The following is a 26,423-nucleotide window of genomic DNA, read 5'->3' on the forward strand; positions in this document are numbered from 1 at the left end:
ATGGGCACAGGGATGGTGGGAACCCATCATAATGGACACAGGGATGGTGGGAACCCCTCATAATGGGCACAGCGGGGGTACAGACCCAGGAACTCGGCACAAGGATGGTGGGAACCCCTCATAATGGGCACAGCGGGGGTACAGACCTGGGAACTCGGCACAGGGATGGTGGGAACCCCTCAATGGGCACAGCGGGGGTACAGACCCGGGAACTCAACACAGGGATGGTGGGAACCCCTCATAATGGGCACAGGGATGGTGGGAACCAATCATATTGGGCACAGGGATGGTGGGAACCCCTCATAATGGGCAAAGGGATGGTGGGAACCCCTCATAATGGGAACAGCGGGTGTGCAGACCCGGGAACTCCGCACAGGGATGGTGGGAACCCCTCATAATGGGCACAGCGGGGGTACAGACCGGGAACTCAGCACAGGGATGGTGGGAACCCCTCATAATGGCCACAGGGGGTGTACAGACCCGGGGACTCAGCACAGGGGTGGTGGGAACCCCTCACAATGGGCACAGCCGGTGTACAGACCCGGGGACTCAGCACAGGGATGGTGGGAACCCCTCATAATGGCCACAGGGGGTGTACAGACCCGGGGACTCAGCACAGGGGTGGTGGGAACCCCTCACAATGGGCACAGCCGGTGTACAGACCCGGGGACTCAGCACAGGGATGGTGGGAACCCCTCATAATGGGCACAGCCGGTGTACAGACCCGGGGACTCAGCACAGGGATGGTGGGAACCCCTCATAATGGGCACAGCGGGATACAGACCGGGAACTCAGCACAGGGATGGTGGGAACCCCTCATAATGGGCACAGGGATGGTGGGAACCCCTCCTAATGGGTACGGGGATGGTGGGATCCTCTGGGTCGTGGTTCTCGGTGGGGACAATGATTGTTGGAATGATTTGTATCCCCCCCCCCCCCATGTGTGGATGACCCCCCTTCCTCTTCTGGTGGGGGGAGGGGGGGTCATGTGAGGATGCTCACCATCTGACGGGGTGATCTCGGTGACCTTGTCCCCAGTTGTCTCTGTGACCTCTGACCCCCCCCTCCTCTCCCCCCCAGGCATGGGACTAGGAAGACCCTGGTGGGGGGGGGGCAGCCTATTGTGACCTCCGCAGTCCCCCTCCCCCTCTCCCAGGAGGGGGGGTTGGGTTGTCATTCTGTGGGAACTTTCCTCTGGATGCTCTCAGTGTTGAGGATGATTTGGGGTCACCAGAGGCTCCATCACCGCCAGCGACACCAGACCTGCCAGCGTTCTCCTGGGGGCCCCGAATTTCCTCCAGGACCCCCCCATCCCATCATCATGTGGATCCGGCTCCTGGGATTGGCTGTGCTCCTCCGCGGCGGTGAGTCCCATTCATATTTCTGTAGATTGTCAGCTCTTGTGTACAAGGATCCGATTGTCTGTGTATGGGATCCGAGGGGGGAGGGGGGAGGGGATGACGACTTTTATTGATTCATTATTGATGACATTACGCCTTTTCCAAAAATCCAATCAGTGATGTCATAGAATCTGATTGGTGATGTCATAGACTACGATTGGTGATGTCATAGAATCTGATTGGTGATGTCATAGACTACGATCGGTGATGTCATAGAATCTGATTGGTGATGTCATAGAATACGATCGCTGATGTCATAGAATACGATCGGTGATGTCATAGAATATGATCGGTGATGTCATAGAATCTGATTGGTGATGTCATAGAATACGATCGGTGATGTCATAGAATACGATCGGTGATGTCATAGAATCTGGTGATGTCATTGAATACGATCGGTGATGTCATAGAATCTGATTGGTGATGTCATAGACTACGATCGGTGATGTCATAGAATCTGATCGGTGATGTCATAGAATGCGATCGGTGATGTCATAGAATGCGATTGGTGATGTCATAGAATGCGATCAATGATGTCATAGAATCCGATCGGTGATGTCATTGAATCTGATTGGTGATGTCATAGAATACGATCGGTGATGTCATAGAATACGATCGGTGATGTCATAGAATCTGATTGGTGATGTCGTAGAATCTGATCGGTGATGTCATAGAATCCGATCGGTGATGTCATTGAATCTGATTGGTGATGTCATAGAATACGATCGGTGATGTCATAGAATACGATCGGTGATGTCATAGAATCTGATTGGTGATGTCGTAGAATCTGATCGGTGATGTCATAGAATCTGATTGGTGATGTCGTAGAATCTGATTGGTGATGTCGTAGAATCTGATCGGTGATGTCATAGAATCTGATTGGTGATGTCGTAGAATCTGATCGGTGATGTCATAGAATCTGATTGGTGATGTCATAGAATCTGATTGGTGATGTCGTAGAATCTGATCGGTGATGTCGTAGAATACGATCGGTGATGTCATAGAATCTGATTGGTGATGTCGTAGAATCTGATCGGTGATGTCGTAGAATCTGATTGGTGATGTCGTAGAATCTGATCGGTGATGTCACAATGGATCATTATAAGGCGGTCTTCCTCGTATCAATATGTGATCAATGTAGATCCGATTGATGGGGAACAATCGATCGATCACCGAACTCACAGTATTGTTCTGCGTTTTGCAGTCGACTGATCATATTGATCCAATCGATCAGTCGGAGGTGGAAACGATCGCTTCATTGATCTGAATTTGGATCGATTCTCATGAACTCTGCAGATATTTTGTTTGATCGATCAAAATCAATTGACAAATTTCCACCACAGCCAATCGCCTTGGCAGAGTCCAAATCGATCGATCGGAGGATCTTTAGTCCGGCATTGAATGATCAGATCGATATGTGTGGTCGTCCTAACTCTGCAATCTGATTGTACGAGCTCCAAAAACGAGGACAAACCTAAACAATCCGATCGATTTGCATCCAATCAGGAAGGTCCTTGTTCTGCGCAGTGGATGGTAGATATAAAGGTGGCCACACACGCTACAATCTGATTGTACAATCGATCGTCCACTACGTCATAGAGCTGAGGGTCGTCCTCACACCACATAGTTGTGGTAAATGAAATTGTAGACATATTGTACAATCAGATTGTAGTGGGTGTGGCCATCAGCTGCGCAGAATGAGGACCCGCCTGATTGGATGCAAATCGATCGGATTGTTCAGGTTTGTTGGCGGTTGTACAATCAGATTGTCCATCTGTTCGCTGCCCCATACACGTCCCAATTCCCTTCAGATCTCCCAGCGATGATGTCGCTCCCTCCTGATTGGATGGATTAGGTCTTCGCATTCCATAGCTTTGGGAAATCGGTCGTTGATTGGACGGTCAGAATGTAGCGTCCAATCATGAGCGAGAAAACTTCAGGGCGTTGGGATTAAAGGAAGGGGGGGGTCGTTGGGGTTAATGGAAGGGGGGGGTCATTGGGGTTAATGGAAGGGGGGGTCATTGGGATTAATGGAAGGGGGGGGTCATTGGGGTTAAAGGAAGGGGGGGGTCATTGGGATTAAAGGAAGGGGGGGGTCATTGGGGTTAATGGAAGGGGGGGGTCATTGGGATTAATGGAAGGGGGGGGTCATTGGAATTAATGGAAGGGGGGGGGGTCATTGGGATTAATGGAAGGGGGGGGTCATTGGGGTTAATGGAAGGGGGGGGTCATTGGGGTTAATGGAAGGGGGGGTCATTGGGGTTAATGGAAGGGGGGGGTCATTGGGGTTAATGGAAGGGGGGGTCATTGGGATTAATGGAAGGGGGGGTCATTGGGGTTAATGGAAGGGGGGGTCATTGGGATTAATGGAAGGGGGGGGGGTCATTGGGGTTAATGGAAGGGGGGGTCATTGGGATTAATGGAGGGGGGGTCATTGGGGTTAATGGAAGGGGGGGTCATTGGGATTAATGGAAGGGGGGGTCGTTGGGGTTAAAGGAAGGAGGGGGGGGTTGTTGGGTTTAAAGGAAGGGGGGGTTGTTGGGATTAAAGGAAGGGGGGGTCGTTGGGGTTAAAGGAAGGGGGGGTCGTTGGGGTTAAAGGAAGGGGGGGTCGTTGGGGTTAAAGGAAGGGGGGGTCATTGGGATTAATGGAAGGGGGGGTCGTTGGGGTTAAGGGAAGGGGGAGGTCATTGGGGTTAATGTAAGGGGGGGTCATTGGGATTAATGGAAGGGGGGGTCGTTGGGGTTAATGGAAGGGGGGGGTTGTTGGGGTTAATGGAAGGGGGGGTCATTGGGATTAATGGAAGGGGGGGTCGTTGGGGTTAATGGAAGGGGGGGGGGGTCGTTGGGGTTAATGGAAGGGGGGTTGTTGGGGTTAATGGAAGGGGGGGGTTGTTGGGGTTATTGGAAGGGGGGTTTCGTTGGGGTTAATGGAAGGGGGGGTCGTTGGGGTTAAAGGAAGGGGGGGTCATTGTTAATGGAAGGGGGGGTCATTGTTAATGGAAGGGGGGGGGTTGTTGGGGTTAATGGAAGGGGGGTCCTTGGGGTCAATGGAAGGGGAGGTCGTTGTTAATGGAAGGGGGGGTCGTTGGGATTAAAGGAAGGGGGGGTACAGATCCATCCTTCATCCCTCCTGGCAGCATGAATGGAGCCCCCCCCCATCCATCTGTAGTAGGGATGGTCTGCAGACGGGCGCAATGCTCTGCAGGAAGTGATGCCCCCCTCTGGCCATCTTCCTCCCCAATGAGTAAAATCCTTGGCTTGTCATCCTCATCCGCTGGCTTCCTGACTCTGAATGGGAGGGAATCCCTGCGGCTCAGAAAGCTGTGAAGCTGAAGGATGGACATGGCAGCCAGGCAAGTCGGCATTTTCAGGAAGGAGGATGGGCAGCCGGCTACACCGTCCAATGACTTTCCCATGTCTGTCCCCCACAGTTGGCGCTCTCCGCGGTGACCTCACCTTCCTGACGGAGCCGGCCGACGCCGCGGCGATCCGGAATCAGCCGCTGACCCTCCACTGCCTGGCGGAAGGGGAGCCGCCGGTCAGCATCACCTGGTACCGAAACGGCGAGCCCCTCCCCCGCGGAGCCCAAAACCAGCAGCTCCGCAACGGATCTCTCTGCATCGGACGCTTCCAGAAGGGGCAGCGAAACGCGTCGGACGCGGGCGACTACAGCTGCTCCGCCCAGAACCGATACGGGAGGCTGCTCAGCCGCAAGGCCAAAGTGCAGCTGGCGTGTAAGTGGGCGGGGAAGGGGGCGGGGCTTTCATTTCGCCAGAATGTCTGTAAAAAAAGATTAGGAAATTTTGGTACAATTTCTGCATTTTGGCGAAGTGCGTTGGGGGAGGAGAGATGAGCAACCAATGAGAACGTTTCCAGAGAGATACAGAAGCTCCTCCCACCTTTCATGGACCTGACCGTTCCCGGAACGCATCATGTGATCTGCGGGGCGACTGCAGAACGTCCGACACTCTCCTCTCCTCTCTCCTCAGTTCTGTCCCACTTCCATCTCAACCCCCAACCCATGACCGTCGCAGAGGGCGGAGCCGCGCGCTTCCAGTGCCTGACCACGTCTGTCCCCAAAGCCGCCATCACCTGGGAGAGGAACCGCACCGTCCTGACGACCTCTGACCCCAGGTGAGCCCCCTACAGGTGCCGGAACAAAGATACCCCCCAATCCTTCATATTCCCCCCATTGTACCCCAACCCCCCCATTATACCCCATCCCCCCTCCATCCCTCTATATACCCCCATCCCCCCTCCGTCCCTCTATTATACCCCCCAATCCTTCATAGTCCCCCCATTGTACCCCAACCCCCCATTATACCCCCATCCCCCCTCCATCCCTCTATTATACCCCCATCCCCCCTCCGTCCCTCTATTTATACCCCTATCCCCCTCCCCCCTCTATTATACCCCCATCCCCCCTCCGTCCCTCTATTATACCCCCATCCCCCCTCCGTCCCTCTATTATACCCCCATCCCCCCCCCCCCGTCCCTCTATTATACCCCCATCCCCCCTCCGTCCCTCTATTATACCCCATCCCCCCCCCCCCGTCCCTCTATTATACCCCAATCCCCCCTCCGTCCCTCTATTACACCCCCATCCCCCCTCCGTCCCTCTATTATACCCCCATCCCCCCCTCCGTCCCTCTATTGTACCCCCATCCCCCCTCCATCCCTCTATTATACCCCATCCCCCTCCATCCCTCTATTGTACCCCCATCCCCCCTCCGTCCCTCTATTATACCCCATCCCCCCTCCGTCCCTCATACACCCCCATCCCCCCTCCATCCCTCTATTGTACCCCCATCCCCCCTCCGTCCCTCTATTATACCCCCATCCCCCTCCGTCCTCTATTATACCCCCCATCCCCCCTCCGTCCCTCTATTACACCCCCATCCCCCTCCATCCCTCTATTATACCCCCATCCCCCCTCCGTCCCTCTATTATACCCCCATCCCCCCTCCGTCCCTCTATTATACCCCCATCCCCCCTCCGTCCCTCTATTATACCCCGACCCCCCCCCTCCGTCCCTCTATTATACCCCCATCCCCCCCTCTATTATACCCCATCCCCCCTCCGTCCCTCTATTATACCCCCATCCCCCCTCCGTCCCTCTATTATACCCCCATCCCCCCTCCGTCCCTCTATTATACCCCCATCCCCCCCCCCCGTCCCTCTATTATACCCCAATCCCCCCTCCGTCCCTCTATTACACCCCCATCCCCCTCCGTCCCTCTATTGTACCCCCATCCCCCCTCCGTCCCTCTATTGTACCCCCATCCCCCCTCCGTCCCTCTATTATACCCCCATCCCCCCTCCATCCCTCTATTGTACCCCCATCCCCCTCCGTCCCTCTATTATACCCCATCCCCCCTCCGTCCCTCTATTATACCCCATCCCCCCTCCGTCCCTCTATTACACCCCCATCCCCCCTCCGTCCCTCTATTATACCCCCATCCCCCCTCCGTCCCTCTATTATACCCCCATCCCCCTCCGTCCTCTATTATACCCCCCATCCCCCCTCCGTCCCTCTATTATACCCCCATCCCCCCTCCGTCCCTCTATTATACCCCGACCCCCCCCCCCCCGTCCCTCTATTATACCCCCATCCCCCCTCCGTCCCTCTATTATACACCCATCCCCCTCCGTCCCTCTATTACACCCCCATCCCCCCTCCGTCCCTCTATTATACCCCGATCCCCCCTCCGTCCCTCTATTATACCCCCCCCCCGTCCCTCTATTATACACCCATCCCCCCTCCGTCCCTCTATTATACCCCCCCCGTCCCTCTATTGTACCCCCATCCCCCCTCCGTCCCTCTATTATACCCCGATCCCCCCTCCGTCCCTCTATTATACCCCCCCCCCGTCCCTCTATTATACCCCCATCCCCCCTCCGTCCCTCTATTACACCCCATCCCCCCTCCGTCCCTCTATTGTACCCCCATCCCCCCCTCCGTCCCTCTATTATACCCCCATCCCCCCTCCGTCCCTCTATTATACCCCCATCCCCCCCCCCCGTCCCTCTATTACACCCCCATCCCCCCTCCGTCCCTCTATTGTACCCCCATCCCCCCTCCGTCCCTCTATTGTACCCCCATCCCCCCTCCGTCCCTCTATTATACCCCCATCCCCCCTCCATCCCTCTATTGTACCCCCATCCCCCCTCCGTCCCTCTATTATACCCCCATCCCCCCTCCGTCCCTCTATTATACCCCATCCCCCCTCCGTCCCTCTATTACACCCCCATCCCCCCTCCGTCCCTCTATTATACCCCCATCCCCCCTCCGTCCCTCTATTATACCCCCATCCTCCCTCCGTCCCTCTATTATACCCCCCATCCCCCCTCCGTCCCTCTATTATACCCCCATCCCCCCTCCGTCCCTCTATTATACCCCGACCCCCCCCCCCGTCCCTCTATTATACCCCCATCCCCCCTCCGTCCCTCTATTATACCCCCATCCCCCCTCCGTCCCTCTGTTATACCCCCATCCCCCTCCGTCCCTCTATTATACCCCCATCCCCCCTCCGTCCCTCTATTATACCCCGACCCCCCCGTCCCTCTATTATACCCCCATCCCCCCTCCCTCCCTCTATTATACCCCCATCCCCCTCCGTCCCTCTATTACACCCCCATCCCCCCTCCGTCCCTCTATTGTACCCCCATCCCCCCTCCGTCCCTCTATTATACCCCCATCCCCCTCCCTCCCTCTATTATACCCCCATCCCCCCTCCGTCCCTCTATTACACCCCCCATCCCCCCTCCGTCCCTCTATTGTACCCCCATCCCCCCTCCGTCCCTCTATTATACACCCATCCCCCCTCCGTCCTCTATTACACCCCATCCCCCCTCCGTCCCTCTATTATACCCCCCCCGTCCCTCTATTGTACCCCCATCCCCCCTCCGTCCCTCTATTATACCCCGATCCCCCCTCCGTCCCTCTATTATACCCCCCCCCCGTCCCTCTATTATACACCCCATCCCCCCTCCGTCCCTCTATTACACCCCCATCCCCCTCCTTCCCTCTATTATACCCCCCCCCCGTCCCTCTATTGTACCCCCATCCCCCCTCCGTCCCTCTATTATACCCCGATCCCCCTCCGTCCCTCTATTATACCCCCCCCCCGTCCCTCTATTATACCCCCATCCCCCCTCCGTCCCTCTATTACACCCCCATCCCCCCTCCGTCCCTCTATTGTACCCCCATCCCCCCTCCGTCCCTCTATTATACCCCATCCCCCCTCTGTTCCTGTTATATTTGGGGGTACGGTGGGCAGTGATGGGTTTATCTCGGAATGGTTGTGGGGGTGTCTCTTCCTAATATAGGGGGGCAGGGAGGAATATCTGAGGCCACTGTTTGGCTCATGTATGTTGGACGCACCGGGAAGGAAATTTTGACCCAAAGTAGGTTCTGATTGGGTGGGACCCCAGAAACTGTGATCATGTGATTCCCTCCAGGTACACCGTCCTCCCGATGGCATCTTGCAGATCTCGGGTGTGACACGCGATGACGTCGGCACTTACAGATGTCTGCTAGGAACCCGGCCAACAGCCGACACAGCAAGGAGGCGTGGCTGACTCTAACAGGTAAGTCGATGGAGGTCCGCCCCCTTCCCTAGGAAGACTCCATCCACCCGCTCACCTGTTCTTTTCCCAACAGAATCCACCAACCCCACCCACCAAGAACCGGTCATCCTCTCCGGACCCCAGAACCTAACTCTGACTGTGCACCAGACCGCCATCTTGGAGTGCGTCGCCACGGGCAACCCGCGTCCTGTCGTGTCCTGGAGCCGTCTGGGTAGGAACGAGATGATTGTTGGGTGTAGGTGGGATTGTGGGATGTCCTGCAGCAGGGGATGGTGGGGACTGCAGCTCCAGCTCTTTGCCGTCAGTCCCGGTGATCGTCCATGGCGGTAATAATGGCGGCCTTTCTTCTGTCCTGGCAGACGGGCGATCGATCGGCGTGGAGGGGATCCAGGTGCTGGGGAACGGGAACCTGATGATATCAGACGTGTCTGTGAAGCATTCTGGGGTCTATGTGTGCGCTGCCAACCGGCCGGGTACGAGGGTCCGCCGCACCGCTCAGGGCATGCTGCTGGTCCAAGGTGAGTCCAGTCTGTGTCCGCTCCATACAATGCCATTGGTCGAGGCGCCCACAGACGTCATGGCGTCGTACAAAACATGAGGTCACTTTCAAGACATACAGAGCTTACAATCTATGAGGTATACGGGGGGTATAGGAGGTAGAAGAGCTTACACTCTATTGGGGTATACGGGAGGATATAGGAGGTAGAAGAGCTTACACTCTATTGGGGTATACGGGAGGGTACAGAAGGTAGAAGAGCTTACACTCTATTGGGGTATACAGGAGGTAGAAGAGCTTACACTCTATTGGGGTATACGGGAGGTAGAAGAGCTTACACTCTATTGGGGTATACGGGGAGGTAGAAGAGCTTACACTCTATTGGGGTATACGGGAGGATATAGGAGGTAGAAGAGCTTACACTCTATTGGGGTATAGGAGGTAGAAGAGCTTACACTCTATTGGGGTATACGGGAGGATATAGGAGGTAGAAGAGCTTACACTCTATTGGGGTATACGGGAGGATACAGGAGGTAGAAGAGCTTACACTCTATTGGGGTATACGGGAGGATACAGGAGGTAGAAGAGCTTGCACTCTATTGGGGTATACGGGAGGGTACAGGAGGTAGAAGAGCTTACACTCTATTGGGGTATACAGGAGGTAGAAGAGCTTACACTCTATTGGGGTATACAGGAGGATACAGGAAGTAGAAGAGCTTACAATCTATGGGGGTATACGGAGGGTACAGAAGGTAGAAGAGCTTACACTCTATTGGTGTATACAGGAGGTAGAAGAGCTTACACTCTATTGGGGTATACGGGAGGGTACAGAAGGTAGAAGAGCTTACACTCTATTGGGGTATACGGGAGGATACAGAAGGGAGAAGAGCTTACACTCTATTGGGGTATACAGGAGGTAGAAGAGCTTACACTCTATTGGGGTATACGGGAGGGTACAGGAGGTAGAAGAGCTTACACTCTATTGGGGTATACGGGAGGATACAGGAGGTAGAAGAGCTTACACTCTATTGGGGTATATGGGAGGGTACAGGAGGTAGAAGAGCTTACACTCTATTGGGGTATACGGGAGGATACAGGAGGTAGAAGAGCTTACACTCTATTGGGGTATACGGGAGGATACAGGAGGCAGAAGTGCTTACACTCTATTGGGGTATACAGGAGGTAGAAGAGCTTACACTCTATGAGGGTATACGGGAGGATACAGGAGGTAGAAGAGCTTACACTCTATGAGGGTATACGGGAGGATACAGGAGGTAGAAGAGCTTACACTCTATTGGGTATACGGGAGGGTACAGGAGGTAGAAGAGCTTACACTCTATTGGGGTATACAGGAGGATACAGGAAGTAGAAGAGCTTACAATCTATGGGGGTATACGGGAGGGTACAGAAGGTAGAAGAGCTTACACTCTATTGGGGTATACAGGAGGTAGAAGAGCTTACACTCTATTGGGGTATACGGGAGGATACAGAAGGGAGAAGAGCTTACACTCTATTGGGGTATACGGGAGTATACAGGAGGTAGAAGAGCTGACAATCTATTGGGTATAAGGGAGGATACAGGAGGTAGAAGAGCTTACACTCTATTGGGGTATATGGGAGGATACAGGAGGTAGAAGAGCTTACACTCTATTGGGGTATACGGGAGGATACAGGAGGCAGAAGAGCTTACACTTTATTGGGGTCTGTCAGTGTGGATAGAACTCATACTCGCACGTATGGGCCGTTCTCCCCCGTTTCGAGGGTCCTGGCCTTGTACAGAAGTTCTATGGGGGGAGGGGAGGGGGAGATTCACCCCCGGGCCGCCTTGAGCCCACACGGGATTCCCCGCGCCCAGACGGGATTCCCCGCGCTCGGCTCTGCGGAGGAAGTGGAAGAGGAAGTGCAGCATTGTGGTTCCTCCAGCCAGCCTTTCACTGCGCTCCTCCCCACCCTACAAGTGCCCCGCCCCCCCATTGTTCCTTATTGACTCCTCGTTAGTCCATTTTGTCCTTCTCTCCACCATTGTGCCTCGTATTCCGATCCCCGGGGACCTGCGCCTACTACTCCTCTCATGGCTTGTGCGCGCCGGCCTGCGCTCTCACGTCCCGCCCTCTGCCTGTTCTTTGGCACCCCCCACCCCCTCCTCCGTCTGGGCCCCCCTTTGTGTCCCCCCCTCCACCGTCTGGGCCCCCTTTGTGTCCCCCCCCTCCTCCGTCTCTTGATGAATGACCGCTGACATTAATGAGATACGATGCTATACACCCGACTGGCCCTTTTACCTCCGTGTCAGCGGCTGTGTGACGGCCACATCTGGGACCCTCGGCCGTTCCCAGCACAGTCTACGGTGGGAGAGTCTGCGGTGCAATAGAGCAGCGAGCTGGAGAAGGTGGGGATGGGGATGGGGTGGTGGGGGTGGGGGGGTTCATGCCTGGACAGCTGGACGCGGCAATTGAATTTTGATTTCATTGTGCCCAACACAAAACCACCCATCAGTCTCGCCCTACGGGAGGGAAGACTGGGCTGCCACCACTCAAAGCCTCTCAGATGTGTTAGAGTGCAAGCTCTGGGGGACGAATCGCTGTGTAGTCGCGTCACTTGTAGTGTCGGAGTTCATACATTTGTCAGGGACATCCTTGGTGCTGATGGTGGTTCCTGTCCAATGTGCCGGGAGGAACCCTCCACCATGAACCACTGTCACTGGTGTCCAAGAACCACATCCAGACATCGGTCCCAAGTCTTTGGAGTCCATCGGTGTTCATGAAAGTGTAAGTTGTGGACGATGTTTTGAGGAATTCGCAGTCCTGCCAAGTTTCTGTTGATGGATCTCGGAGGTGGTGGATTGGGTTTATCAGTAGTCCATGGTTGAAGAAGGTCGCTTGAGCTCATATAGAGCACGGTCGCTCTGGTGAGGGAAGTGGTGGTCAACCATCTAGGCCGTGATCCACTGCCAGGCCTTGGCTTCCCTCCTACCGAGCCTCCAGCCAGTTGCAGGTCCCCTAACCTCTCACAGTGCCTCCCAGTTCCAGTAATGCCCCCAAATGCTCCAAAGTAGAAAACAGGGCTCCTCAGCCCCAACAGTGCCCCTCTAACTCCTGCAGCACCTCCCAAACTCCAACTCTTTACCCCAACCTCCCAAAGTGCTCTTCAACCTCCCACAGTGCCACCCAACCTCCCCAAGTGCTTTTCAACTTCACACATTGCCACCAAGCCTCCAAAGTGCTCTTCTACCTCCCATAGTGCTCCCCAGCCTCCCAAAATGCTCTCCATTCTTCCAGTGTGCCCCTCAGCCTCCCAAAGTGCTCTTCAACCTCCCACAGTGCCACCCAACCTCTCCAAGTGCTTTTCAACCTCACACATTGCCACCAAGCCTCCAAAGTGCTCTTCTACCTCCCATAGTGCTCCCCAGCCTCCCAAAGTGCTCTTCAACCTCCCAGCCTCTCAAAGTGCTCTTCAACCTCCTACAGTGTCACCCAGCTTCCCAAAGTGCTCTTCAACCTCCTACAGTGTCACCCAGCTTCCCAAAGTGCTCTTCAACCTCCTACAGTACCACCCAGCTTCCAAAGTGCTCTTCAACCTCCCAGCCTCTCAAAGTGCTCTTCAACCTCCCACATTGCCACCGAGCCTCCAAAGTGCTCTTCTACCTCCCATAGTGCTCTTCAGTCTCCCAGTGTTCTCCTCCCCCCCCCCCCCCCCCCAGCCTCCCAAAGTGTTCTTCAACCTCCTACAGTGCTACCCAACTTCCCAAAGTGCTCTTCAACCTACCAGTGTCTCCCCCAGCCTCCCAAAGTGCTCTTCAACCTCCCAGTGTTCCCCCGCCCAGTCTCTCAGGGTGCTCTTCAACCTCCCACGGTGCCACCCAGCCTCCAAAGTGCTCTTCAAGATCCCACAGTGCTCCCAACAAACTCTTTGACTTCCCAGTGTGCCCCCAAGCCTCCCAAAATGTGCTTTAACCTCCCAAAATGCGCTTCAACCTCCCACGGTGCCACCCAGCCTCCAAAGTGCTCTTCTACCTCCCATAGTGCTCCTCAGTCTCCCAAAGTGCTCTTCAGCCTCCCAGTGTCCCCCCCCCCCCCCCAGGCTCCCAAAGTGCTCTTCAACCTCCCAGTGCCCCCCCCCCCCCCCAAAGTGCTCTTCAACCTCCCAGTGTTCCCCCCCAGTCTCTCAAAGTGCTCTTCAACCTCCCACGGTGCCACTCAGCCTCCAAAGTGCTCTTCAAGATCCCACAGTGCTCCCAAAGAACTCTTCGACCTGCTAGTGTGCCCCCAAGCCTCCCAAAATGTGCTTCAACCTCCCAAAGTGCGCTTCAACCTCCCACAGTGCCACCCAGCCTCCCAAAGTGCCCTGCAGCCTACTACAGAGCCTTCAACCCCCCATGCACTCTCAATTTTCAACAGTGTCCCACACTGTCCCCCCAACCCCCCACAGTGTTACCCAGCATCTACAATACCTTCCAGTCTCCAACATTGTCCCCGCAAAGTCTCCTGGAGAGACCCTCAGCCCCCGCCAAACCCCCCCCCCCCCACACAGGTTCCCCCATTCCTCTACAGAAACGTAATCCCCTATGGGGCCACCAGGTCTGTCGCAGAGTCCACTAACCCCTCCAGATCCACGTGTAAGGAGTCTAATAAAGATGCCAGATCTCAGAGTCTAATATCCATTACAAGTCCATATGGGACAGGCAACGCATTTCAGGGGTTCAGGCAACCCTCCACTTTCATCATGGCTCATAAATGTTGTGAATGGACGAGCTGCTTTTGGTAGTTGTATAATAAAGAGCAGTACGGACCAATCAGGAGCACTTTTTATTTTTTTCACAGCGCCCCCAGAGTTTGTGCAATGGCCGCAGTCAGTGAGCCACGCCCCTGGTGACAACACCACTTTTTCCTGCGAAGCGAGAGGGTCTCCTGAGCCCACCCTTGTCTGGTTGAAGAATGGAAAATACCTAAGTCCCCAAAAGAACGCCAGACTGAGCGCTGACAACCGGTAAGCGAATGCCAAATCTTTCTGCTCGCCGTTGTGTGTACAATATAATCAGCTCACCGTGTTTCTGCAGCACTCTGACCATCTTCAGGGTCACCTCTGCGGATGAGGCCCTCTACCAGTGCATTGCCGAGAACAGCGCCGGAACGAGCCAAGCCAGCGCCCGGCTGGCAGTCACTCTGCCACTGGATGCTCCAAAAGCCCCGGAGAAGGTGATTGCTGTCCCTGTTTCTGCTACCTCCATCCGGGTGACATGGGCCGAGCCTCCACCAGAGGTGATGGACGGCATCATCGGATACGTACTGCACATCCGCAAAGATGGGGGTAAGAGATGGGAGAGCTGTCCAGGAGAAAACCTGAAGACAAAAAATGACTGTAAGACTATAGAGGCCCCCCCCCCCAAAAAAAAAAAAAGATTTCGGAGGGTATCTGTAGGAATTTGGCCCCATTAGGAGGTCAGGTACTGATCATGAATGAGAAGACCTGGCTCACACACCAGGGTGTCTGTAGGAATTTGGGCCCATTAGGAGGTCAGGTACTGATCATGAATGAGAAGACCTGGCTCACACACCAGGGTGTCTGTAGGAATTTGGGCCCATTAGGAGGTCAGGTACTGATCATGAATGAGAAGACCTGGCTCACACACCAGGGTGTCTGTAGGAATTTGGGCCCATTAGGAGGTCAGGTACTGATCATGAATGAGAAGACCTGGCTCACACACCAGGGTGTCTGTAGGAATTTGGGCCCATTAGGAGGTCAGGTACTGATCATGAATGAGAAGACCTGGCTCACACACCAGGGTGTCTGTAGGAATTTGGGCCCATTAGGAGGTCAGGTACTGATCATGAATGAGAAGACCTGGCTCACACACCAGGGTGTCTGTAGGAATTTGGGCCCATTAGGAGGTCAGGTACTGTTTGTTGAATGAGAAGACCTGGCTCACACACCAGGGTGTCTGTAGGAATTTGGGCCCATTAGGAGGTCAGGTACTGATCATGAATGAGAAGACCTGGCTCACACACCAGGGTGTCTGTAGGAATTTTGGGCCCATTAGAAGGTCAGGTACTGATGATGAATGAGAAGACCTGGCTCACACACCAGGGTGTCTGTAGGAATTTGGCCCCATTAGGAGGTCAGGTGTTGAATGAGAAGACCTGGCTCACACACCAGGGTGTCTGTAGGAATTTGGGCCCATTAGGAGGTCAGGTACTGATGATGAATGAGAAGACCTGGCTCACACACCAGGGTGTCTGTAGGAATTTGGGCCCATTAGAAGGTCAGGTACTGATGATGAATGAGAAGACCTGGCTCACACACCAGGGTGTCTGTAGGAATTTGGCCCCATTAGGAGGTCAGGTGTTGAATGAGAAGACCTGGCTCACACACCAGGCCTCACATTGGGCTACAAAATAGACCTGGCTTTCCAATTCATCTCAAAGGTGTTCAGTAGGGTTGAGGTCGGGGCTCTGTGCAGGACACTGGAGTTCCACCACACCGAACTGATGTGCCCATTTGTAAGGTCAGGAACTCATGTTGGATGAGAAGACCTGGCTTATACATCGGCCATCACATTGGGCGCCAAAAAACAGACCTGACTGACAACTGGCGTTCCAACTCATCCCCAACGTGTTCAGTAGGGTTGAGGTCAGGACTCTCAGGTTCCTCCACCCATCGCACCTATATGAACTTGTTGGACATCCCATTCCAAAACCACGTTCATTAATATGGAGTTGCCTCTTGTTGGGGCTATAACATCCTCCACTCTTTTGAGAAGGTTTCGATAAAATTTTGGAGGGTGTCTATCAGAATTTGAGACCATTTGTGGGGTCAGATACTAATGTTGGATGAGAAGACCTGGCTCACCATCGAGCATTCCAATTCATCCCAAAGGTCTTCAGTAGGGTTGAGGTCAGGACTCTCTGCAGGACACTTGAGTTCCACCACACCAAACTGGTCAAACCATGTCTCTATGGAGCTGGCTTTGTACACGGGACAGTCATGTCACCACAAGGTTTGAGGAACACAATTGTCTGAAGTGTCTTTGTATGCTGTAGGATTAGCGGTAGCCTTCACTGGAAACACCTCCAACATTCGGAGAGAGGTCTACATGCTTTTGGCCACACAGTGCATGTTTCTGGATCACTGCGGCCATTATCAGCAAGGATTCTGTAGAAGCCTTGGGTTCCTCCAGAGGTCGCTAGAGGTTCCTTGAGCAATTGGCAATTTCTAGCTAGCAGATAAGCTAGCATGAACACCAATGATCTTTTAGATATCTGTAAGAGGGTATTCTTCCCCCTAAGCACCAATGGTAAGGGGCATTCCACCTTCTAACCACCAGTGTGGAGGGGCACTTTTCCCGATGACCACCAATGTAGAGGGATAGTTACATAGTTAGTCTGGCTGAAAAAAGACAAAAGTCCATCCAGTTCAACCATTAAAAAAAAAAAAAAGTTATAATCCTACACCCACAGTTGATCCAGAGGAAGGCAAAAAACCCAGCAAAGCACGATCCAATCTGCTCCTGCAGGGAAAAAGTTCCTTCCTGATCCCTCGAGAGACAATCGGATGCTCTCTGCTGACCCCCAGTGTACGTGGAATCTTCTCTACTGACCACCAATGAAAGAGGGACCTTCTCTACTGATGACCACTGTAAGAGGGACCCTCTCTACTGACTACCATTTTCAGAGGGACACTCTCTACTGACCCCCAGTGTAAGAGGGCCTCTCTCTACTGACCCCCAATGTAAGAGAGACTTTTCTACTGATGACAAGTGTAAGAGGGACCCTCTCTACTCATCACCAATTTCAGAGGGACCCTCTCTACTGACCCCCAGTGTTAGAGGGACCTTCTCTACTGACCACCAATGTAAGAGGGACCTTCTCTACTGATGGCCAGTGTAAGAGGGACCCTCTCTACTGACACCATTTTTCAGAGGGACCCTCTCTACTGACTACCATTTTTAGAGGGACACTCTCTACTGACCCCCAATGTAAGAGAGACTTTTCTACTGATGACCAGTGTAAGAGGGATCCTCTCTACTGACCACCAATGTCAGAGGGACCCTCTCTACTGACCCCCACTGTAAGAGGGACCTTCCCTACTGATGACCACTGTAAGAAGGACCCTCTCTATTGACCACTAATGTAAGAGGGACTCTGTACTGACCCCCAATGTAAGAGGGACCTTCTCTACTGATGACCAATGTAAGAGGGCCTCTCTCTACTGACCACCAATTTCAGAGGGGCCCGCTCTACTGACCACCAATGTAAGAAGTACTCTCTCTACTGACCCCCAATGTAACAGAGACTTCTCTACTGATGACCAGTGTAAGAGGGACCCTCTCTGCGGACCACCAGTGTAAGAGGGACTTTCTCTACTGATGACCAGTGTGAAATGGACCCTCTCTATTGACCACTAATGTAAGAGGGACTCTGTACTGACCCCCAATGTAAGAGGGACCTTCTCTACTGATGACCAATGTAAGAGGGCCTCTCTCTACTGACCACCAATTTCAGAGGGGCCCGCTCTACTGACCACCAATGTAAGAAGTACTCTCTCTACTGACCCCCAATGTAACAGAGACTTCTCTACTGATGACCAGTGTAAGAGGGACCCTCTCTGCGGACCACCAATCTCAGAGGAACCCTCTCTAATGACCCCCAGTGTTAGAGGGACCTTCTCTACTGATGACCAATGTAAGAGGGCCTCTCTCTACTGACCACCAATCTAACAGAGACTTCTCTACTGATGACAAGTGTAAGGGGGACCCTCTCTGCTGACCACCAATGTCAGAGGGACCCTCTCTACTGACCCCAGTGTTAGAGGGACCTTCTCTACTGATGACCAATGTAAGAGGGACCTTCTCTACTGATGACCAATTTCAGAGGGACCCTCTCTACTGACCCCCAATGTAAGAGAGACTTCTCTACTGACGACCAGTGTAAGAGGGACCCTCTCTACTGACCACCAATGTAAGAGAGACTTCTCTACTGATGACCAGTGTAAGAGGGACCCTCTCTACTGACCACCAATTTCAGAGAGACCCTCTCTACTGACCCCCACTGTAAGAGGGACCCTCTCTACTGACCACCAATTTCAGAGAGACCCTCTCTACTGACCCCCACTGTAAGAGGGACCTTCTCTACTAATGACTAATGCAAGAGGGACTCTTTACTGATGACCAATGAAAGAGGGACCTTCTCTACTGACCAGCAATGCAAGAGGGACTCTTTGTACTGACCACCAAATAAGAGGTACTTTCTCCACTGACCACCAATGTAAGAGGAACCCTCCCCACTGACCACCAATGTAAGAGGGACCCTTTTCACTGACCACCAATGTAAGAGGGACCCTCTCTACTAACAACCAATGTGAAGGGGCACTTTACTGACCAACAATTTGAGGGGGCACTTCTCCAATGTCCATCAAACGGGTGGAAACTCTACAATTTTCACTGCCTCGTCTCTTTTATGGGTATTACTATTATCGATCATTTCATTATAATTACTGAAAACGATTTTGTTGTGTAGAATAGCCCTGGGTGTCAAATATGCTGAGAAGGTCCCCTTTTCTTGTATTCATTGTCCTAAGCCAACTTCTCTTCGTGTAAATATACTAATTCTTAGCAGGGGTTCCCCCGAAACTTGAGGGTCATTTCAAGGGTTCCCCCATGTAAAAAAAGGGTCCAGAAATGCTTCTCTAATAAGTTATCAATGAAGTTCTTGTGTGTGGAAATGGCGGACAGTGTAAGGTTGATCTCCTCTTGTACAATTCCAGATCCCAGCACTCAGGAGATGCAGGAAGCTCTAAGTAAGACGACCTTCAAGCACTCGGTGAACAATTTAGAACCTTCCACAGATTACGTCCTTTTTCTGCGGGCATATTCCCCCCTGGGAACCAGCCGGGACTCCCAATCCATCGTCACCACAACGCCGGGGAGAGGTAAACTCTCGTACCTGGGATTCGGGAAATTGTTTTCTTGCGGCCAACCATGACCAGTTCTGATCCATCTTACTGGTTTCCACAGTCCCTAGGACTCCGGACTTCTCGGTCACGGTTGTCAATGAAAGTGCTGTACAGGTCAGTTGGGGTGCAGCTGCTGCCGGAACGTCCATTCAGGGTTATAGGCTGGAATATCGCAGGATACCATCCACAACCTTCCAGAGGACTCAGACTCTCCCGGGAAACCAGACTTCCTACATCTTCCAAGGCCTTGGTAAGAAGTGCAATGTATCCAAAGCCAAAACCTTTTTTTTTTTTTGGATAAAGTAGGGGGAAATAACTTTTACTTTCTTTCCTTGAGACAACGGGATGAGACCACCATGGATTGTGGGTCCGGTAAATCTGCAGGTGACAGACGGCCACAAAAATACCAACGTGTTAGAGGCTCAGCACTCCTACTTCATCGGGGCTGGAAAGGAGAAGGTCAAGTACATTTGTGGGTAGAAGACCTGATGAAGTGGAAAGGAAACAAAAATGAAGAATAAATAAGGAATACATTTGTGAATCGGTCTTCTACTGAGAAATGTACTTGACCTTCTCCTTTGCAGCCCTGATGAAGGGTGGAGCGCTGAGCCTCTAACACGTTGTGACTTTCTGTTGTATTAAAAATCGACCAGATTCACATCCTACCTTTTTGTGCTCTCATCCTTCTCACATTCTTTTGATCACTCTGGGGACCCATAAGTTCCTCAAAGAAGAGGTGCAGGAACTCCCCCCTTGTCTCTGCACCCTACCCACCTCTGAACACCGCCTCTTGGTTCCAGTCCCTTGGTTCCACCCCCTCCAACCTCCCAGTGCATCTTTCTCACATTCTTTTGATCACTCTGGGGACCCATAAGTTCCTCAAAGAAGAGGTGCAGGAACTCCCCCCTTGTCTCTGCACCCTACCCACCTCTGAAACACCGCCCCTTGGTTCCACCCCCTCCAACCTCCCAGTGCATCCTTCTCACATTCTTTTGATTACTCTGGGGACCCATAAGTTCCTCAAAGAAGAGGTACAGGAACTCCCCCCTTGTCTCTGCACCCTACCCACCTCTGAACACCGCCTCTTGGTTCCACCCCTTGGTTCTACCCCCTCCAACCTCCCAGTGCATCCTTCTCACATTCTTTTGATTACTCTGGGGACCCATAAGTTCCTCAAAGAAGAGGTGCAGGAACTCCCCCCTTGTCTCTGCACCCTACCCACCTCTGAACACCGCCTCTTGGTTCCACCCCCTCCAACCTCCCAGTGCATCCTTCTCACATTCTTTTGATCACTCTGGGGACCCATAAGTTCCTCAAAGAAGAGGTGCAGGAACTCCCCCCTTGTCTCTGCACCCTACCCACCTCTGAACACCGCCTGTTGGTTCCAGTCCCTTGGTTCCACTCCCTCCAACCTCCCAGTGCATCCTGCTCACATTCTTTTGATCACTCTGGGGACCCATAAGTTCCTCAAAGAAGAAGTGCAGGAACTCCCCCCTTGTGTCTGCACCCTACCCACCTCTGAACACCGCCCCTTGGTTCCACCCCCTCCAACCTCCCAGTGCATCCTTCTCACATTCTTTTGATTACTCTGGGGACCCATAAGTTCCTCAAAGAAGAAGTGCAGGAACTCCCCCCTTGTCTCTGCACCCTACCCACCTCTGAACACCGCCCCTTGGTTCCACAAATCAGAATTGTCTTCTCAGAGGACGAGTAGAACAACTTTCTCCGGCACGGTTCCATATGACCGACGCCATCGCCTCTTGCAAACTGCCCTTCCTGGCTTCGGAAAGTAATTGACCTTTCTGCATTTTGTCTTCCAGAATTGTCCTCTCTGTACGAGGTGAAATTGGTGGCTTTTAGCAGCAGCGGCGATGGGAACAGCACTCAGCGGTTTGTGTCGCTAAAGCCCAACTGGACCGTGGCAACAGGTAACCGCATGCTGGGGGGTGGTGAGACATGTTCTTCAGGTCTTGGTGGATGGATGGAACAATTTGGGAGCAGTTTTAGATGACCTATTAACGTATCTTCAGTGTAGGTCATTGTTGCCGACAACCTTCTGGTCAAGTAAGTTACCAGTGAAGAAGAACCCATATCCTGCCTGCATTTCTCAGTTCAGACATTTTTTTTTTCCTACTGTCTGCAGATCCAGCCGCACCCTGTCTTTGTGAGGAAGGAGAGACGATGTCAGGACTGGTACTAGGAATCCATATTGGAGGGGCTTGTATAGTCCTCTGTCTTCTCTTGCTCTTTGTGGTGCATTGGAAGAGGTAGGAACAACGGTCCTGTGGACGTGTTATATGGCCCTCACAATGACTGAGTTCAGGTGTTTCCAGTCAAGGGTACTGTTATTACTACATCATACATGACATTGTGGACAGTGGTCCTTTTCCAATCTTATCGTAGTTTGGTGAAGACCCTTTTCTGTTCCACCATGACTGTCCCCTGTGTACAATGCCAGCTCCATAAAGACATGGATGACCAGTTTGGTGTGAGGGAACTCGAATGTCCTGCAGGGAGTCCTGACCTCAACCCTACTGAACACCTTTGGGATGAATTGGAACACCCGATGGTGAGCCAGATCTTCTCATCCAACATTAGTATCTGACCCCACAAATGGGCACACATTTTGACAGACACCCTCCAAACTTTTATCGAAACCTTCTCAGAAGAATGGAGGATGTTATAGCCACAACAAGAGGCAACTACATATTAATGGACGTGGTTTTGGAATGGGATGTCCAACAACCTCATATAGGTGTGATGGGTGGAGGAACCTGAGAGTCCTGACCTCAACCCTACTGAACACGTTGGGGATGAGTTGGAACGCCAGTTGTGAGCCAGGTCTTTTTTTTTGGAGCCCAATGTGATGGCTGATATATCAGCCAGGTCTTCTTATGATTTACTGAAAGCATTTCCAGACTGACTGCATTCATGCCATCGGTATTTGTTGTTCCTAAGCTCTTAGGAAGATTGTTACTTTATATTTGCAAAGCTTGGAATTGATTGTTTGATGACTTTACCCCAAGAATAGATCTGATGCAAATTCCTACACATTGAAATCCAAACTTGGTGAGCCTGCTTTCAGCAGAGTCCATTGTATGAAATGTTTCGGTCCAGTACAGATGTTCTAAGGTTCATACATAAAGGAATTGTCTATGTGGCCTTCATCTCAGGCTTCTCCGAGCAGGAGATGGCTTTTGGTAGTCCTTTTAGGAGAGTAAAGCCGGCCATGGATGGTTTGAATCTTGGCCGGTTTGAGCAGGAACCTTCTCAGAAGAGTGAAGGATGTTATAGCCACAACAAGAGTCAACTCCATATTAATGGACGTGGTTTTGGAATGGGATGTCCAACAACCTCATATAGGTGTGATGGGTAGAGGAACCTGAGAGTCCTGACCTCAACCCTACTGAACACGTTGGGGATGAGTTGGAACGCCAGTTGTCAGCCAGGTCTTTTTTTTTTGGCGCCCAATGTGATGGCTGATGTATCAGCCAGGGTCTTCTCATCCAACATGAGTTCCTGACCTCACAAATGGGCAACAAATTCCCACAGACACCCTCCAGAATCTTGTAGAAAGCATTTCAAGAAGAGTGGAGGATGTTATAAGGGGGCAATTCTATCTTCCTCACCTGGCTCCATATTAATGGCCATAGGTTTGGGATGTCCATCCAGCCAACATAGGTGCGATGGTTTGTTGTCACCAAACCTTTGGCTATATAATGTACAGTATACTGTAGTGCATGATTTGCATCCATTGTATGGCTGTTAACCGCCTCTGATTTCCACTTGAAGCCTCTTGTGCAGGACAAAAGCCAACTGGGCCACCAGTCATATTGTGGAGAACAAGCAGAATCATAGCGTGATGGCCGAAGATGGGACTGCAGCAGAAGTGGTGGAGATTCTTTCAGAGGTGAGGAAGGTGTCAGGCTCCCAATAACAGGTATTGAAGAGGAGGGTCTGCTTCATTCAATATCTGGAGGTTCGTCTCATTCAATATTTGAAGGTTCATCTCATCGGGAAGTGTGACACATCTGCCTCAAGTTCCTAGTAATCATCTATTTATCTTCTCCTTTCCATTTGTCCAACCAGGGAGAAGAGTGTCTAGGTCCCCTAATTAGAATCCCTATTGTTAATAATAACCTGTAAAGGTGCCACGCCAATGGTCAAAGTCCAAAATGGTGTCTTATTAAAAAGACTGTTTTATTGATGAAGCTCACTTGCTTTGGTGAGGCAGATCTCATGAACCAGAGATGTACCAATAGGGAGGAGGTCTTGCAAAAAATACAATCCTATAGCAACCTGTAAAGGTGCCACGCCAATGGTCAAAGTCCAAAACGGTGTCTTATTAGATATTCGGTAGAGAAAGAAGGTAAATTCCTTTTCGGGAGTTTAGACTTTCCTTTTTCATCAGGGTTGCTACAAGTATGTGGAAGGGGAGATGTCTGAACCCCTGAAACATGCTGACCTTCTGTTTCTACTGATTATCTAATAAGACTTTGTTTTGGACTGTTGTGGTGCCCATACTGCTTCCTCTGTTCCAAAATCCCAGATTTTGAGTGGTCACTAAAATATGAGAGAAGATAAACCTACCAATGGGTACACCAGTGCCGCTGTCAACTGTCTAAGTTGGGATTTTCCTCACTTTAGAGAGGTGTCCTCTCTCAAATGTTGTTGTGTTGGTGGAGCACAAGGCGAGAGATCTCTTCTACATGAAATGGACACCAAATCAAAACTCAGACAGGGGTTCTAATCATTCTCTATTCTCTCCAAAATCCAAAAAAACACTTTGTGCTCGATGTTTCTTGCTCTTGCAGAATCCCACACCCAAGCCAGAAGCCGATTTGCCACTTCAAAGAGTAGTAGTATACCACAAAGACCAAAGTCACGAACCGTCTCAAGGTCTTCAAAAAGACCAATGTCACGAACTGTCTCAAGGTCTTCAAAAAAACCAAAGTCACGAACTGTCTCAAGGTCTTCAAAAAGACCAATGTCACGAACTGTCTCAAGGTCTTCAAAAAAACCAAAGTCACGAACTGTCTCAAGGTCTTCAAAAAGACCAATGTCACGAATCATCTCAAGGTCCTCAAAAAGACCAACGTCACAAATCATCTCAAGGTCCTCAAAAAGACCTAAGTCACAAATCATCTCAAGGTCTTCAAAAAGACCAATGTCAAGAATCATCTCAAGGTCCTCAAAAAGACCAATGTCAAGAACCATCTCAAGGTCCTCAAAAAGACCAACGTCACAAATCATCTCAAGGTCCTCAAAAAGACCAATGTCAAGAACCATCTCAAGGTCCTCAGAAAGACCAAATTCATGAACCATCTCAAAGTCCTCAGAAATACCAAATTCATGAACCATCTCAAAGTCCTCAGAAATACCAAAGTCAGGAACCATCTCAAGGTCCTCAGATTTGAACTCTTGATGCTGTTCATCTATTCCTCAGCCAAAAAAGCTACCTCACTAAAAAAATTCCTGAAAAAGAGACAATCCTTTCTACTCAACAAAAACTACCTACTCCACTTGGGGCCAAAACCATCGACACTACGGGAGATTATGACTTCCAATATTCGTTGCCAAAGGTGTCCTGACCAAAGGTGAACCTTTTTAATTTGGTTTCCACAGCAGCTTTAATTTTTGGATACCAAAGGGTGAAACCCTAGATAGGCCCTCCACCTAGGGATCCCGTCTGATCTCTCTTCTTCCGGACACATTATCCGATTTTACGGCCAAAGACGACAGGAAGCCAAAAAGCCAAACGAGCAACTTCTCACACACACGGAAAAGGGTCAACGCGTCTCGTCAAAAGACCAGATTGTCTCCCACGGCCATTTTGGCGTTCATCGATTTGACCCGGATTTACGGAGCTACAAAAGAGAACTGGCATCTGCACAATGCGGCGGAGCCGCGACTTCACGCGCTAATTGGGAACAATCGCTAATTAGTAGACGGAGTTTCATGGGCCCCACCAGCTTCCTCCTATCCGTCTTCCCCCTTTGTGGCTCTTTTTTTAGAACCCAGACAGGGTTTTTGGTAGACGAATTTTAGGATATTTTCGACCAAATTGAACAATGTGGAGGACTTTTTAATGTTTTTATTAATGTTCGACTAGTTTCTGGGTCGGCGTAAAGGATGGAAAGTTGTCTGGCTTTGACCGGGCCGTGAATGAAAGGCCTTCAGATGGACCAAAGGACTCAGATTAAAGCGGGATACGGGAGTATCGAATAAACAGACATCTATCCATTGTATTCCCCAACAAGGAGCTATTCATTCCTGTGCTACCTAGCCCTCCCCCCACTCTGACTCTGTGAATGTCTTCGGTAACAGGGCCGCCTGCCAAAAGAAACACGGTTAACCCTTCACCTCGCGGTGCATCTCAACGAAACCCGACTGGTGATCGCAGGTCTCTCTGAGATGATAGCGTCACCTGCTGGTGGTCCTACAGAATGCAGGGTGCCGACGACTGAAGGATTTAGCACCGAGTGGCAGTTGTTGGTCCATAGTCCCAGCATGCAATGCTGCCCTCTGTAGGTTGGGTAGGTGGTGGAGTGGTAGTTGTTGGTCCATAGTCCCAGCATGCAATGCTGCCCTCTGTAGGTTGGGTAGGTGGTGGAGTGGCAGTTGTTGGTCCATAGTCCCAGCATGCAATGCTGCCCTCTGTAGGTTGGGTAGGTGGTGGAGTGGCAGTTGTTGGTCCATAGTCCCAGCATGCAATGCTGCCCTCTGTAGGTTGGGTAGGTGGTGGAGTGGCAGTTGTTGGTCCATAGTCCCAGCATGCAATGCTGCCCTCTGTAGGTTGGGTAGGTGGTGGAGTGGTAGTTGTTGGTCCATAGTCCCAGCATGCAATGCTGCCCTCTGTAGGTTGGGTAGGTGGTGGAGTGGCAGTTGTTGGTCCATAGTCCCAGCATGCAATGCTGCCCTCTGTAGGTTGGGTAGGTGGTGGAGTGGTAGTTGTTGGTCCATAGTCCCAGCATGCAATGCTGCCCTCTG

The 26,423-nt window shown here is 51.9% G+C and overlaps 1 protein-coding gene and 1 long non-coding RNA gene across 2 annotated transcripts in view; one reads left to right on the forward strand and one right to left on the reverse strand.

The window, feature by feature from the left end:
• The window catches only part of LOC149431270 (uncharacterized), a 16,189-nt gene extending 4,319 nt beyond the window's left edge, over positions 1–11,870 (reverse strand). Inside the window, exon 1 of the long non-coding RNA XR_016309340.1 lies at positions 11,768–11,870. This is a non-coding gene — a long non-coding RNA (uncharacterized LOC149431270). The remainder of the gene's footprint in view (positions 1–11,767) is intronic.
• Positions 1,249–25,855, forward strand: LOC149431271 (immunoglobulin superfamily DCC subclass member 3-like). The gene is given in 16 exon segments (XM_089665733.1): positions 1,249–1,364; positions 4,834–5,136; positions 5,392–5,536; positions 8,864–8,877; positions 8,880–8,933; positions 8,936–8,992; positions 9,066–9,203; positions 9,352–9,510; positions 14,306–14,471; positions 14,542–14,792; positions 19,245–19,409; positions 19,495–19,683; positions 21,254–21,361; positions 21,577–21,700; positions 23,226–23,343; positions 24,248–25,855. Coding segments are annotated over 16 exon segments (2,637 nt in total). The 5' UTR covers positions 1,249–1,321; the 3' UTR covers positions 24,851–25,855.
• The last annotated feature ends 568 nt before the right edge of the window (positions 25,856–26,423 follow it).

This window comes from Staurois parvus, unplaced genomic scaffold, assembly GCF_062004578.1.
Source record: "Staurois parvus isolate SC_StPar_1 unplaced genomic scaffold, SC_StPar_1.0 ptg002311l, whole genome shotgun sequence".
Lineage (NCBI taxonomy): Eukaryota > Metazoa > Chordata > Amphibia > Anura > Ranidae > Staurois > Staurois parvus.